Source organism: Coenobita brevimanus, chromosome 60 (genome assembly GCF_032717465.1).
Source record: "Coenobita brevimanus isolate Jiangsu-jjx chromosome 60, ASM3271746v2, whole genome shotgun sequence".
Classification (NCBI taxonomy): Eukaryota; Metazoa; Arthropoda; class Malacostraca; order Decapoda; family Coenobitidae; genus Coenobita; species Coenobita brevimanus.
Genome location: NC_137013.1, coordinates 3,302,699 through 3,318,764, shown reverse-complemented (window position 1 = coordinate 3,318,764; position 16,066 = coordinate 3,302,699). Strand labels below are relative to the sequence as shown.

The 16,066-nt window shown below is 40.2% G+C and overlaps 2 protein-coding genes across 2 annotated transcripts; both read left to right on the top strand.

Moving 5' to 3' along the window:
- Nucleotides 1-2,911: 2,911 nt before the first annotated feature.
- LOC145403115 (uncharacterized) lies at nt 2,912-4,011 on the top strand. The gene is made up of 3 exons (XM_080274943.1): nt 2,912-2,923; nt 3,280-3,346; nt 3,623-4,011. The coding sequence occupies exons 1-3, from the start codon at nt 2,912-2,914 to the stop codon at nt 4,009-4,011; spliced, it is 468 nt and encodes a 155-aa protein (XP_080131069.1).
- An 8,460-nt stretch (nt 4,012-12,471) lies between these two features.
- Nucleotides 12,472-15,642, top strand: LOC145403162 (uncharacterized). Its single transcript, XM_080274981.1, has 3 exons — nt 12,472-12,483; nt 14,980-15,054; nt 15,310-15,642. The coding sequence occupies exons 1-3, from the start codon at nt 12,472-12,474 to the stop codon at nt 15,640-15,642; spliced, it is 420 nt and encodes a 139-aa protein (XP_080131107.1).
- Nucleotides 15,643-16,066: the final 424 nt, after the last annotated feature.

Here is a 16,066-nt window from a genome sequence, read left to right as displayed (position 1 = left end):
CGGTCCTGGTCGTCACAGATGGAACAGCCCCGGTCCAGGTCGTGGCAGAGGAAGGGTCGTCGGTCGGGTAGTCTTTGTTAATGATAAATCTAACCCCTCTAGTTCTGAAACTTTGCCCTAAATTTAGTAAAACTGTCAGGATATGGCGGTAATCTAGTAAAACAGATATACGTGGCCTCGATATATTGTGGATGAAAGAAGGTGATACAGTGGATAAAAGAAATGAGCTCAAAGGACAGAATTCAAAAATATTGTTGAATTATAATATTTGCACTTGATTACAGAGATAAGGATCGGATGGGAATCACACTATCAGACAAATGGATGATTTTCATTTCAGCTGGTTGTCATTTACTTCCACCATACATGTTTCAAAATGGAAAAGTAAAAATGGGTGAAGTGGACGACGAAACTGAAAGAGAAAAGGAATTGTGGTGGAGCATGAAGGAGGAAATATGCCCTAATTTTTTTCTTATTTTTTATTTATTTATTTATACATATTTCTTGCACCTGGACAGGAGTAAGGAAGCCTGTTTCTCAAACCCCATAATCCACGTACGATACACCGGTATATCTCACGTGCCATTCGGGCACTACCACTCAGCCTCTTGTCAGACCCTTGTAATGCCATATTTAGTAACTGTTATATCACTTGGCTGCGGAAGTTTTTTTTTTTTTTTTTTGGGGGGGGGGTATGATGGTGGGGTAATATGTGGTATGTGAAAATAGTGATAGGAGTTCAGTTACAGAAACTGTTCACAGCAACAACCGAGATCTTACCCTCGATCACACAAGCCCATGACATTATCGTACACACTCCACTGTTATCTGTGGATGGAGATGGAGGCGGTCCAGGCCAGCCAGTAAGGTGTAAGTAAATAATCCCTTACAGAGTGCATACAGAAAATGAAATCCACACATGCATAACACAGCAATAGTAGGCAATCAAAATATAGTCTCCAGGCAAAGGTTCTCATTTGAGTCACTGTGAATTTTTCAAATTATAATTGCACTATATTTCCCACAGATGATGTACAAATAATTACAAGTTACTGGTCGTCATATCCTTTATTTGCATTATGATACAAGAACCTGTCCTACCCACCACTATATCATAAGCATCTGTGGAGGACAAATATATATCGTCTTAATATCTAAAAAGTCTATAAATGTGCTAGTCATGTCCATCTTTGGAATGATCTTGAAGAGTGTTCATAGGTAAATAGAAAGTACAATATTACGATATCCGAAGAGTTAAGGATTATTGTCTAACTGACTGAATGTAAATCGAATATTTAAAAAAGAAGACAGTGAACTGGATAGCACATGCACAATTTACTTGGAAGAATTAAGAGAGCTGTATTCAAGGAGACAATGCTTTTGCATGTAGTTGTTTCCTTTTTGTCCCCTTTCAGCCCGCACTATGATAGAAGACCTGGGGGTAACTCCGACGACTTTTTTTTTTTTTTTTTTTTTTATGTGTCCGACTCTGGGCATAGGCTTCACAGCCTGCTATCAAGGCCCAGCAGTCCACCTACATACCATACACCTCTATATGTCACCACTTCGGCGCTAACACCCACCATATTGAATACATGCTAGGGCTGTCTCATACAGGACTGGTGTATTGGTATTAGCGGGGGTATTTTTACGACATGTCGGAGGGTCTTCTGGCAGATCAGTAAAGCCTGATTTAATGAAATTCAAATCCTTAAACTGTTCCCGGCCCCAGCCGGGATTCGAACCTGAGTCCGGTGAGACTGTGGGTTGTGTTCTCGAGGAAGTTTATATAGTAGAAAAAAATTAAGTGCCTGCCTTAATTATCTTTCTGCACTCGGTGAGAGAAAGTCTAGTCATTCTTCCCCATCATTTAAAAACAAGAGAGTATTATTGCTAACAAAAATATTAGACACCATAAACAATTTGACCAAAGGCAATACACTGTCACCACAGCGTATCATGACTTTTCACAAGAGCAATAGTGATCAGATTCGATCACTGCACCATCCCACCCACCCATGCCTCATACACTGTCCAAATAAAAATATATATATATCAAGGAATGAAAAAATTAATCAGAGCGACACACCCTCGTCGCTGGATATCCTCCCCGTGACCTTCATGTTACAAGAGCTGATTATGCTTCCGCTAAAGCAGAACATTTCCTAAATATCTTGACATATATCCGAGAACTTGATACAAAGGCAACCCACGTATTAAATGAAACTTTCTCTTATGAAGTCCCCGTCATTCATGCTTTTTCTCCTTAATTGTTTCTAATACTGTTCAACTTTGGCATGTTTTTGTGCTCTGCCCGTATATCCATTTATTAATGAATTTCGGGGCATCTTAAACTTCTTTATTAACTTATGCTCACAAAGCAATGAGGTACTCTAACTAGGAAGAAAATCAAAAGGAGTTGCGTATGTTACAGAAGCTCAGATTGCTCAAAATATATGATTTCTGTACAGTGACTAACAAGTTCCAAGATCATTCTGAGGTACAGGGTGAGCCATAAAAACATATTAGCCACCAATCACCATAATGCATCACAAGCAAAACATTTACACAAACACTAAATACTATATAGCATTTTTTAACATATACCTCTTTCAGATTTCATTCACCCAGTAAATATTGCTCAAATAATGATCGTTATCTTGCTCAGACTACTGCAAATTTGTCAGTCTGTTATTATTTTTTTATAATAACTAATGATCCATAAGACTTGTTTCTAACCTCACCCAACTCCACCCCCACTCATCCCGACGCATGCACAAGGTCATTCAAGGCGAGACAGGGGAAAAAGGAGGAAGTGAGGAAAAGGTCTGAAGGTGAGGCCAGTGTGGGTATATATTGGGAGTTAAACAGTGATCGAGTCAGTTACGTCTCGAACGAACTACAGGAAACAATGAACACTAAGGTAGACACTAATTAATTTTTCTTGATGATTGTTTAATTTGATTAACAGAAAAGCAAAGTCAACAACCTGAGATTTTCTGGATTTGCTGCAGAATCAGATACAAACCTGACCTAAAGTTTCCAGTATATTTGGGGATACTAACTGCAAATGTCTCTGGTAATGCGCGTAGACTAAACAATATCCAGCAAGTATGCACGAACGGCTCACCTGAATCCAACGTTTTATTTCATGTATCAGGCTCAACAACATAGGTACTGACAGTATGGATATGACATATTAACAGACCTTCTCTGTTTATCCTGGTATAATTTAGATAACCATGAAAACATCCTAAATTCTCATGTCTTTGTCTGCAGATCCTCATCCTGCTGGGCTTGGCTACCCTGGCTGCAGCAGAAAGTGCCGAAGACAGTAGCAACGGAGATTCTGGGGTGAGGACTTTGCCCAGCTGTTAGAGTTTGCATAGATATGTTACCATTCAGAATTATAAACAAACTCCATTTCATTCTAGGTCGTGTGATCCAAGAGGTCTGCTTGTATTTATTCCAGACATAATAGGGCAAATAGCGAATGGAAATAAGAATATGATCGAATTTCACGATCTGATCATACTAATAATATAGGCCATATCGTACCTTTTCCTCACTACCGTATATGTCACTCTACAGTAGCTGCACGGAAAGTTAATGGACATTCATTCCCTCCAACAGTCCCACGAATCCTTCGAATCCGGCGAGGCCAAGTACGACTTCAGCTGGGCCGTAAGTGATGAGTCTTCCGAGAACCACTACGGCCACCAGGAGGCCCGCGACGGTGACAACACCCAGGGGTCGTACTACGTGCTGCTTCCCGACGGTCGCCGCCAGACGGTGACCTACTACGTGGACGGTGACGATGGCTACATTGCTGACGTCAAGTACTCGGGTGAGGCCTCCTTCGAGTCTGGATCCTACGAGTCATCCTTTGAGTCATCCTTCGAGTCCGGATCCTACGAGTCATCCTTTGAGTCATCCTTCGGGTCATCCTCTGAAACTCCCCGCTACTCCCCTCCCCAGCGCCGATACTCCGACTCCAACGAGTCCAAGTAAATGGAAGTACAAACACAAGATACACAGATGCAGAAATACTGACTGTTTGGAACTTGTCTGACCATTCGATTCTACAGACTGTCGACCTTCACAAGTATTTATTTTTAATATTTATATGTACAGTAATAAAAATGCAGGTAAATATGCCGTTTTCCTTTTGCCTCTATTTGTTGTTGGTTTCTTTTATATTAAGTCATTTATGATCTACGTTGTTCTTTTAATCTTTTGATACCAATGAGATTAGTATTGATGCAACTGGCAATTTCTCCATAAATTTAGATTTTTTTACGACTCAGTATGAAGGAACACGGTGAATAACAGGACAAAAAAAAAAAAGTAGAATAACGGAATTTTAAAATGACGGAGTGAAGCCACAGGATACAGATAGGGGAGCATGAAGTACTGGAGATTAAGAAAACTGTAGTGACATCTGCATATTTGTTTTTCGTGTGTTGGAGGGAGCAGGTACCCACATTATGCCTTGCCAACAGAAAAGAAAGGGATTGACTGCTGGGTTGAATGTATGATGTATATGAGAGGGAAAAGTCGGAGGTGCACCTTTAATAATAAGTTTTAAGAGCACACTGCAACTCTTTTGTGCAAACTGATCTAAAGGTTACCAATAACTGCAATGTATCATAAACACTAGGTTCTGTTGGGATACTGCGGCTTTTCGACCTGGTAGAGGGTCACGTGTCATGGTAGAAGCCATCAATAACCCATTCCATCAGATACTATATTTATTTTTCTCTTTTTGCCACCTCTTGACGATTTATTTTCCTTTCGGGCCACCGCTCACACTACCAAATCAGTTTCCAAAGCTGAATGAAATAGTCTGTCAATTGTAAGAATAATGATATATGATGTCACTGTAGTGGAGAGGATACCAGAACTTTGTGTTAAGACAATTCTCACAGGATGCAACGGTATCCAGTTACTTCCCTGTCAAAGTGCCATCTACACAGCACTGAACTATTCCCCTCATATCTGAAATTTTTCTCCTAATACAGATATTTTTATCAACAAACTGAACTTTTGCTTGAACATCTAATTGGAATTCTGCCTACAATTAAAAAAAAATACACCTTATAAAATAGGTGAAGATGTAGGGATGATACTGTGCTCAAAGCCACAAAAACAAGGTTCAATCTGTTTAAGCACTTGTAGGCTAACTCAGTTCCTACAATTTATTTTCATTTTGTACTCGGCTTGGTGAACTAATAATCTAAATACTCTCATGGCACAATTCTTTTTTTTTATCCATTTATTTTTTTCTAACATTTACATCATACTGGCAATATCTGGAGTAAAAAGAAATGGAGGGATGGGGATACATGAGCTTATATTGCCCTGAACTTTTATTATGGATTTTGACATTGTGCCATCCCTACACCTGCATACATTTTGTAAAACTGAAGTTCTATGTTTGAGAGTTACTTAGATTGTGTTATACTCTCTAAGGAAATTTTTCTTATAGTAAGGGACTAATGAAGGCTTTGGCTAATCCTCTTACGTTCCAAACTTCTCTCGAAAGCTCAATAGGATAGTCTAAAATCAAAAACAAACAGGAGCACTCGGGGAACACCTGTGCCCTACAATCGGTCTACAACCGAAAATTTGACCCTGCCAGTTACTTTGAACACTCACCTATTGTTCCCGCACTCGAATTACTGTATCCTTACCTGCCCTTCAACATGTTCACCAAGTTTGGTCCTAACTAAGCCACAACTTGCCCTTTCACCTTGAACTAGTTTACCTTAAAATCTTCCAGAAAGTTTGGTCAAAACTTTCTTTGATAAAAGTAACTAACTTTAACCTTGTCTTGTGATATTTACCTTCAACCTATTATTCTCAAAACAGAAACATTATCCTTTCTAACCCGTAACCCTCACACCAAGTTATGTCAAAATCGGCTTGAATTTGTTTGAGCTGATCTTGCCCCGACCTAACAACTATGACTTTTTTCGATCAATATTTATCAAGAACCGCAACATCTCGAGTCGAGAACGAGACTCTCTCTCTCTCTCTCTCTCTCTCTCTCTCTCTCTCTCTCTCTCTCTCTCTCTCTCTCTCTCGTCCAGTAACTGATTAGGCTGGTATTAGTTACATGTAGGTCGTTCTAGGACAGAAGAAGAAAGAAGATGACAGAAGTAAGAATGTGGAGTAATGGGCAAATTGGGGAAAATATGCGTTCGCGTTCTACCTATACCTATTTTAGGGGTGGTTTTGGATACAGAAAATCCCGAGGACCAAGGCTAGGTGTCTGTAAAGGCTTAAGAGATCAGTGTTGGGGATTAAGAGGCTTTTTTTGGTGTTGTTAAGAAAATAATAGACACGTCGACGGCATCGTTTCATTAAGTGTTTACCGACACTGTGATAGCTGAATTTTCGCGCACACACACACACACACACACACACACACACACACACACACACACACACACAACAAAATGGATACAGCTTCTTCAGTTAACACTGAAATTTTCTCTCTCGTGCTACAAATAAATAAATTCTCAGGTATATAATTTAGTAGTATGGTAAATATATAAACATTCACTGCGAAACGATCTGAAGTATTCGTTACAAAGCAAAATCAGAGAAGTTTCTTTAAATATCATGATGGTGCAGTTTTGAATAAAGTCATCCCCCACATTATTAAAGTTACCATTGAGTCTAAAATATGATATTCTCAGTACATCTGTTTATTATTAGATCGGTTTGATCACTAGTCAAATGCTCCCTAGGGAGTGGGTCATCTGTGTCTATTTCCGATTAAAGCCTTTGAATGTTTAAGGTAAGTTATATGTTAAAAGAAAAGAAAGAAGATTACTATGATTTTACTGTTAATCAAGCACAATGAAAACTGTGACAGTATCACACGTCAATTAAACCTTTCGTGCCCTTAGTCCTGCAGAGAGACCGGTGTTGGGCTTTTTTGAAGTTGAAGGGGTAGCTCTAACGCGAGGATATATACCCTACATGATTATACAACAGCAAGGAAAACGCGGTACACCAAGTTCTTTTCCCAGCAGGAAACCCCATGCAGATGGTAGGGTCTTAGAAAAGAGTTGCTAGTAAATTTACTCTTACTTCGAATTATTCGTTCTGTTCATGAAAATGCATATCACATGAATTTCTATTCCAGTGAAGATAGCTATTTCATTTCCCTGATAGCTTCATACCTACTCAACATATTTCGTCCTGATGCATGTTTACCGTGTGTAATGAAAGAACATGCAAAGTAACATATCCAAATGTACAGTAAATACTGTTAATTTGTTTAAACTATAATACAAGTATTGCTTACGGAAAAAATTTTCAGCTAAAGTAGGATACAAATATAATACAAGTGGAACAAATTATCATAGCACTGCTTCTTTTACAGAACTGTCAAATAATTACGGTAACAATTTACTATTAAAGACTGCGCATTTTTCTTTTACTTAAACCACGTCGGCATAAAGCATGTGCAGTCAAAATCCAACATCGAATAATGTCAGGATAGACTTCGTTCGTTCGTTCAAAGATTCCCTGTACCTATAATGCAGGCCGGGCCATACATTAGCCCGGTCAGTGGTATGGGCTGGTTAAAAAACAGTATGGGGGGGAGGACAGGACCTGGGGATTGCCCAGCACACACGTCCTGTCTCCTGGCTGGCTTTGTGGTGTGTGTGTGGATAGACTTCTCTCCTCAGTTTTTTAGCGTCTGTAACTGCTGACTAATGACGTTAATAGCACAGTACTGTCCCTCGTGCTGTGATCAGCTGAGTACCCCGTGAAGCCAAAGATTACTATCCTGGCTTTGTTTCATCATGACACCCATTTCTCGTTACTGAGAGAAAACGACCACCTCTTGGGGCACTGAAGTGGAACAGCCGAGGTGCTGGTGAGCAATCACCCAACACCCACACTGCCCCATCACCCCCCTGGCCCCCATTCCTACCTCGGGTGGTGGGGTTTCCTTTTTATCAGCCAGATCCAGTAACCTTAACCCCAGGTCACTGGCCACGTGCCTGACCCTTGTCATTCCACGCTCACTGGTTGTTCAACTGGTCACTGAACTTTGTCGTGGGAATCCGGTAGTTGTTGTCATAATTTCAATCGTAGTTTGGTATCGTAGATACGTAGGGAGTTTCTGGAAAAGCGTTCATTTTGTAAAGTTTGCATTAAATGGTACTTCTGCTGACAGCATAATTATATATAATAATACGATAATCACAATTTCGATATACTTGTTAACCGAATACACGATAGCAGTGACATGTATATACGTATGTATCCCTACTGGTTTGGCAGAAACTAATTATACTTAGCTTCTGGAGACCGTGTTTCTGAAACCCGCATTAGCAACACAGAAATTCTCGACTTGGGGTAATGCACTGGTTTGGGAACCCTTAATTCATCACTGTATATTGCAACTGCCCTCATATTTACCTTTTTTTGAATGATAAGGTACGATCTTTCTGAACTTTACTAGATTCATAGTTGTTCTGTAGTAAACATTAGCATATCTTTATCCTGGTAGACCTTGCCCAGGGTATTTCAGGTAATATTTATGTGTTATCAAGTCCTAAATGAATTATTTTATCAAGATGTAACCTCACTTTCTTAAAAGACTCAATCTTCCATTTAATCAGCTTACCATTCTTGTGCTAGTGGGATAATTCAGTAATATTACCGATATCATCCTAATTCCTAGACCAGTTAGATACCAGAGTTGCAAGTTTGGGAGTTTTGACTAGCATCGTAAAATATATGGTATGTTGAGAGAGATGCATGGATATTCTCTGTTACTGATGCAGTTGTGTGTATATATATATATATATATATATATATATATATATATATATATATATATATTACTGTACATATGTTGTTTTTACATATAGCTTTATAAGTTTGATGTGGATCAACCTGAAATGATCTGAGTGGACCTGATGGATCTTAAGTAAATAAAATGGTATGAACTGCATTAAATACAGCAGAGTCGGTTTCACAACGCAATGTAAGTAAGTCGTCAAAGAACGCACTTTGTTTCAAACAAGAACTGTTATGTGTCTTCGAAGCAGTGTTTATATTTGCTCCCGGTTTCACACATGGTGGTGCGAATGTTAATGATTTTCATGCTGCAATAAGGCAACATTGACATTCGAGCTCTATTAACGTTCTTAAGGCACATCAATAGGTGGCTGGACACCAACAGCACTCCTACCTCACCCTGTACTCTGATACTAATATCCAACATCTGCACTGTGATAATCAAGAGTTATTATATCACATTATTACTGAACGTGTTTTTAGATGGTGCTTTATGGTTACTAGCAAGATCAGTTAACAGTGTAAGATGGAATTTAGTTCACAAACTACCCCCACAAAGAGCTGTGTGCGAACCCTCGTGGTTTCCATCCCAGCTTCACATCCGCTAGATGGGACTCTTCGGCTGGATAATGTGTAAATCGAAAACAAGAGCAAACAATCTGTAAGACTTAGTGGAAAACAGATGAACAGGGATAATGGTGGGTCAAGGTACAAGTCAGTTCGAGTTTACAAAGGCGTTCACTGTATGAGGGGCATGTGTTGGTTTTGGGAAAATTTAAGGCACATTTTGCTTAGAAATTCGATTTGGGAGGGTTGAGGAAAAGAAGTGAAAATTGTGGAAGAAAATGGGAGGTATGGTGATGTATGCTGTGGTAGGAAGGGAATATTACACTCTAGTGGTGGATGCTGTATGTTGGCCAGTATGTTTGTGCTGATAAATATTAAAGTTTTATCCAGACGCAAGAACAACAAATAAAATAAGCACACACAGTTACTGCATATCTGGCTTTTTGTGATGTGGGTATTACATTTTCTTTTAAATTAAATGTGTCTATTATAGTATTAGCCTATGTATCTATTTCATACTTTGTTGCTAGTACTGTTAACAACCCTGAACTGGTTTATATTCTGCACAACTAAGTATACATATATAGTGGATTGTCAGGAAGAACAACACAGCCCTTTTCGTCTAAATTCTCTCACTCCCTCTTCTCATACGAGATCTGAAATAATAATAATGATAATAATAATACATACATACACCCATGAGAAGCGTAGGTAATAATAATAATAATAATAATTATTATTATTATTATTATTATTATTATTATTATTATTATTATGGCATTTCTGAAATACGCAAAGTTCCATGATATTTGTTAATGGCCTGTAGTGCAACACATTTCAGTTAATCTGTGCGTGTGCAGAACAAATCATTTTATATAGTATTATGATATACACCCCGTTTGCAACATGGACACTTAAATGGAAGAGTAGAATGTACACGTATTTTCACATTTTTGCATACCACTGTGTAAATCGTTACTTCTCAGTATAGATGTTCCATTCGGAGAGCATTCCTCCTGTACTTATATCTATCTATTTATTTATCTATCTGTCTATCTATATCTATCTATCTATCTATCTATCTATCTCTCTCTCTCTCTCTCTCTCTCTATATATATATATATATATATACACACACTCTGCCGCAGTTGTAGGGACCACGCAATTAATGAATAGGCTCCAGCGAATATTATCGTATTAGCCATCTTGAGTTTTCGAGAAAGTTACCTTTCAATCATTTAAATTGCATCACATTACCTCAACCTAGCCTACCCCCTCCATTCCCTACACTTGAATGCCTTACACTTGAATGCATGATGAGGAAAGGATAAAATTCTAATCGTCCATATACCACAACAGGTCTAAGAAATGAAAAATGATATTCATCACTAAATCATTTAAGATATTATCTACTGTAAATGAAAGAAAATTACATTGATGTTATCACGAGAAGCAAAAAAAAAAAGTGGTGTAATTGCTTTGATCTAGATCTTGACCCAGAAATGGGTCCTTCAGTAAGTCAGTAAATACACCAGTGACATTGGCTCATTTAGGTCACTGATGAAAAAAAAAAAAATGGGAGGGAGTAGCCATTACTGGACTGGTTATCTTTTTCAGTTTCAAGTTAGTATGACCAGAGTTCAGTTTTCAGGGCTATCAGACATCAGGATAAGGCTTGTTCTTTCCCTGGTTGAAAGCTGAAAAATTTGCACGAAATAATCCACTGCCGTAATGGCCCCCGTAAAACCGAAGTCATGTACCTAAACAACAATTCCTTTAAATGAACAGGAACAATATACGGTAATGACGTACTATTTGTGCCACGACATAGCACATTTGAACCCACTACTGCAAGGGTACAAAGGATATACAATGATTTTATTCTGGTCAGTATTGCCCTATGATGACTGCAACCTTGACCAGACAACATCTCTACACTATCCTAACCCACTCTTGACTCATTCGCCCTACTAATCAGTAAGTATGTCCGTCCTACTTTTCAGTATCGCAAGTGTCTGCCTGCTTCTTCCTGTATCAGTGCTCCCGTGCCTCTTCCTGTATCAGTGCCTCCTTGCCTCTCCCTCCCTCCCTGCATCTCCCTATAGGATGTGCGTCCCTGCCTCTTTATAGTGTGTGTCTCCCTGCTTTTCCCTATAGCCTTGCATCTTCCCATAACCCGTGCCTCCCAGTACCTACCTTCATTTTTTTCCCTGTTGACAGTGCCTACTTTTTTCCACTTCAGGCACGAGCCTTCCTGTGCAGAATGCACGTTCCTGCTTCTCCCCATTGCACGTGCATCCTTACTTTTACCTCTAGCACGTATGCTTTAATTGCAAAATTTCTTATATGGCCGTACAAAATAACTCCCTAGAGTCGTTATGTTTCGAGAATACCTGTTAGATACCTTACCAGTGTAGCAATTTTAAAATATCACAGCCCTTATACAAAGCAATGAATAGTTTATGTAAATGATTTGATGATAGAATTTTTTAAAATCGTGGGTTTCAATAACTATCCCATAATTTTGTGTATTTCAGTTTCTGTAGGGCAGTGTTGCTTGAATATATTTACAAGAATGCGGTGTCCTTTTTGGTAAACTTCACTTATTTATTTATCGCGGTGTCCACACCTCTGATACTATAATCTGATTAGTAAGCAGGTCAGAAGGACTACCGTATGATATAGGTCAGTACTAGGAGATAACTTGAGGAAATACTTTGCTCCAGTAACCATTCTGCAGGAAAGCACATCAGTATTATACATATGACATTCAACAATATTCATATGCGGTCACACGCAGAAAAATGCACAGGTTAAATTATTACAGAGACTTTTACAGCACATCCGTTCTAAACCTTTGTTCACTTCAAGAGAAATTGCTGAAATACCAATCGCATTCTCGCTCAGACTAAGTTTTCTACACCTCCAACCATCGCAGCATCCAAGGTCATTCACCGCGCGAGAGGAGAAAAAGAAGGAAGTGATTAAAAGGTTGGAGGTGAGGCCGATGTGAGTATATATTGGGCGTGAGACTGTGACTGTGTCAGTTACGTCTCGAACTACCTACACTCAACAATGAACGCTAAGGTAAGGAAGAACAGAAAATATCTGAATCACAGTTTCCTTCACGGGTAGAGAAAGCTATTTTCTGGTAATTCGATTGTTTTTTTACATAAGTACAGTAAATATAAACCCTGGACTAAAGATTTCTTTGAAATTGAAAATAATAACACAATGTATCTGGTTAAGGACGGCACTAGTCAGATAATACGTAAGATTACAGAAATGACTCAAGAAATAAGTTACCTGTGAAAGGGAGGTGCAAGTTTCAGAATTTTTCCTTCTCAGGACTTAAACCCGTAATGAATACCTGGCATAATGGGCTCAGGTCAGTCGATACATATGAATCTATTAGGTCAGTCGATACACATGAATCTATTACACATATCTAAAAATGTAGTACTGTAAGTACTGGGTAACCTAAATAGCGCTGAAGGGGAGAATATGGTATTTAAGGCAAATCAGATGAGGAGGAAAAACAGGGGTATCATAGCCTTGAGCAGTGTGTGTGAAGAATGATGAGGGAAGGTGGTAGTGGACAGTGGGGATATTAATGACGTCTGGAGAGAGCATTATAACCAGTTGCTGAATGAGAAATTGACTGGAACAGAGAAGATATGTCAGCAGATCCAGTGTTTGGCCTTTGGCCTTTGATTGCTGCTGCTACTGTGAGCAAGGCAATAAACAGGAGGCAGTTGGGGAAGACGGCAAGGGTGTTTGGGTTGACTACCGAAATCCTGAAAGCCTCAGGAGGTATAGGTGTGTAATTGACAGGATGCAGTTGGGGAAGACGTAAGTGGGTCGGGGTTTATTGCTGAAATGCTGAAAGCCTCAGGAGATATAGGAGTGGAATTAGTTGCTGATTTGATAAATACGATTATATATGAGTGTGTTGTCCCAGATGAATAGCTGATGAGTGTGATTGTGGATATGTGCAGGGGGGGGGGGATTGATGCGCTGGAAAAAGGAAGTTGTAGAGGCGTAAAACGTTTGGAGCAGACGATGTAAGTAGTGGAGGGAGTCCTGGAAGGTAAGACTGGAACTAGAGTGAATATTGATGGGATCCAGTTTGGGATTATAACAGGCAGAGGGACCGCTGATGTCATATTCACTGTCCGTCTGCTTCAGGAAAAATATATAGGAAAGAAGGGGGATCTGGGCATTGTTTTGTTGATTTGGAGAAGGCCTGCGAAGTCCCTGCGGAGGTGGTGAGGTGGGCAGTGAGAAAGCTTGGATTAGGATGAGGCTGCTTGGAATGGTCGTGGCTGTGTATGTGGGTGCTTGTACCCGGGTGGGAGTGAATGGAGATTTGAGCGATGAGCTTTCAGTGGGTGCTGGCGTGAATCGGTGATCGGTCTTCGGCCCCTTGTTTGTCATGGTGCTTGAAGCTCTCTCACGTGACTTCAGAAACGAACTCCCATGCGAGATGGCGCAGAGTGGAGGGGAAGCAAGGGGGAGATTAAGAAATGCAGAGACGGAATGAGCCACAGGGGTATGAGAGTGGATGTGAATGGAACAAGGGTGATGTATCTAGGCCTGGTGGCGGTGCTGTCAAGGCAGAGGAGAGTCGCCATGTGCAGTTTGCCACAGTAGTGAGGGAAGTAACTCCATCTTGTGCAGTATTTGTGATAAGTGGGTGCATATGAGATGCAGTTGTATGAAAGGCAGACTGCGAGATAATGCTTATTTTTCATGTGTGCAGTGTCTGGGAGAATGAACAGAAATTATTCGGCGGGAAAGAACTGATCTGGTGCTGGTGAGTCACTTGAGTGTATGGAAGAGTTTCTTACTTGAGAGACATATCATGTGCTGGAGATGGGGCTGGAGCTAGCTCAGTACCTGGGGTAAAGAGTGGTTGGAGGACTTTCAGGGAGCTGTTGCCTCTCCTGACATTGAGAAGGATCTCTCCGCTTGCTGAGGGATCTTTATGTGCTGTATGTGTTAGGAGTGTAATGCCGTGCGGTGGTGAAACCTGGGCAATGAAGGAGGAGGATATTCGTAGGCTCAAATGCAAAGAAATGACAATAATTAGATGGAGGTGTAATACGTCCTTGAATGCGAGGTCTGGGGGAGCTAGATTAACGATTGAAGAGTTGAGAGGAATAATGGGACTGAAGTGTATTGGTGCTGTGATGAGAGAGGGCAGATTGAGATTATTTGGCATTTGGAGAAGCTGGAGGATGACAACTGGGTGGGAAAAGTGAGAAATGTGAATGTCAGAGGTAGGGCTGCGAAAGGCAGACCGAAAAAGACCTGGGACGAGGTGATAAAGTGTGACCTCAAGGATAACGAACTGAATAGGCAGGCTATCAGAGATCGAGCAGCGTGAAGAGCTGCAATTAGGTGACCAAGCCTGGCGCAAGCAAGCTTGTTGGAACCTTTATAAACGACACAAACGGACGATACGATGTGTGTGTGTGTGTGTGTGTGTGTGTGTGTGTGTGTGTGTGTGTGTGTGCCAAGCATCTACTTATACCTGAGCCTTAACAGATAAATAGAAGGTAGTTTTTTCTTCCTCTCCAGATCCTCATCCTGTTGGGCCTGGCTGCCCTTGCTGTCGCAGAAAGTGGCGAAAACCTTGGATACGGTGACTCTGAGGTGAGAACATTGACAGGTTTTTTTACGTCAGCAAAAGGTATTGCCATGCAAATATATAGCAAATACTTTTTCAATGTATGTGCTAGGAAATGAGTAAAAGTAAGACAAGCAATTAGGAAATGAGTAAAAATAAGACAAGCAATTACGGTGATATTTCAAATGGCATAACATGTTAATATCTAGTCTTGCTGTCACTAAACTAAATATCATTACTGACACAGTGAAAGTTTAAAGAGATTATGATTTCTCGAACAGTCCCACGAGTCCTTCGAGTCCAGCGAGGCCAAGTACGACTTCAGCTGGGCCGTGAGTGACGAATCTTCCGAGAACCACTACGGCCACCAGGAGGCCCGCGACGGTGACAACACCCAGGGGTCGTACTACGTGCTGCTTCCCGACGGTCGCCGCCAGACGGTGACCTACTACGTGGACGGTGACGATGGCTACATTGCTGACGTCAAGTACTCGGGTGAGGCCTCCTTCGAGTCCGGATCCTACGAGTCATCCTCCTCCTCAGAGTCATCGTTTGAGGCTCCCCGCTACGCCCCTCCCCAGCGTCGCTACTATGACTCCAACGAGTCCAAGTAAATAGAAATACAAACCTCAGAAAAATGTATAGAAGGGTTGGCCGCCGTCATTTCGTTGACCCTTCTTTTCTCTGTGCAGGCTAGTCCGTCTTTCACAAATATTTATATGAAATATTTATATTTATTATAATAAATCTGCAGTTAATAGTATAGTTTCCATGTAACCTATTAATGTTTTTGTAGATTAGATCGTATTTCAACTGAAAAACACTTGGAACTTCTAAATCTTTATTCTAATAATAAGTTAATAAGAATTGCTAAAAATAATTACAGTGTAAAAGATCTGCGACTGACAGTATGTATGTCAAAAAGATTCATTAACTTCTATGACCTTCCTGTGCGTTTTTTTTTTTTTTTAATACTCAGACGGAAGTAACTATATGAATAATGGAACACACAAGATTTGAGAAAATTTAAGCAAGTGA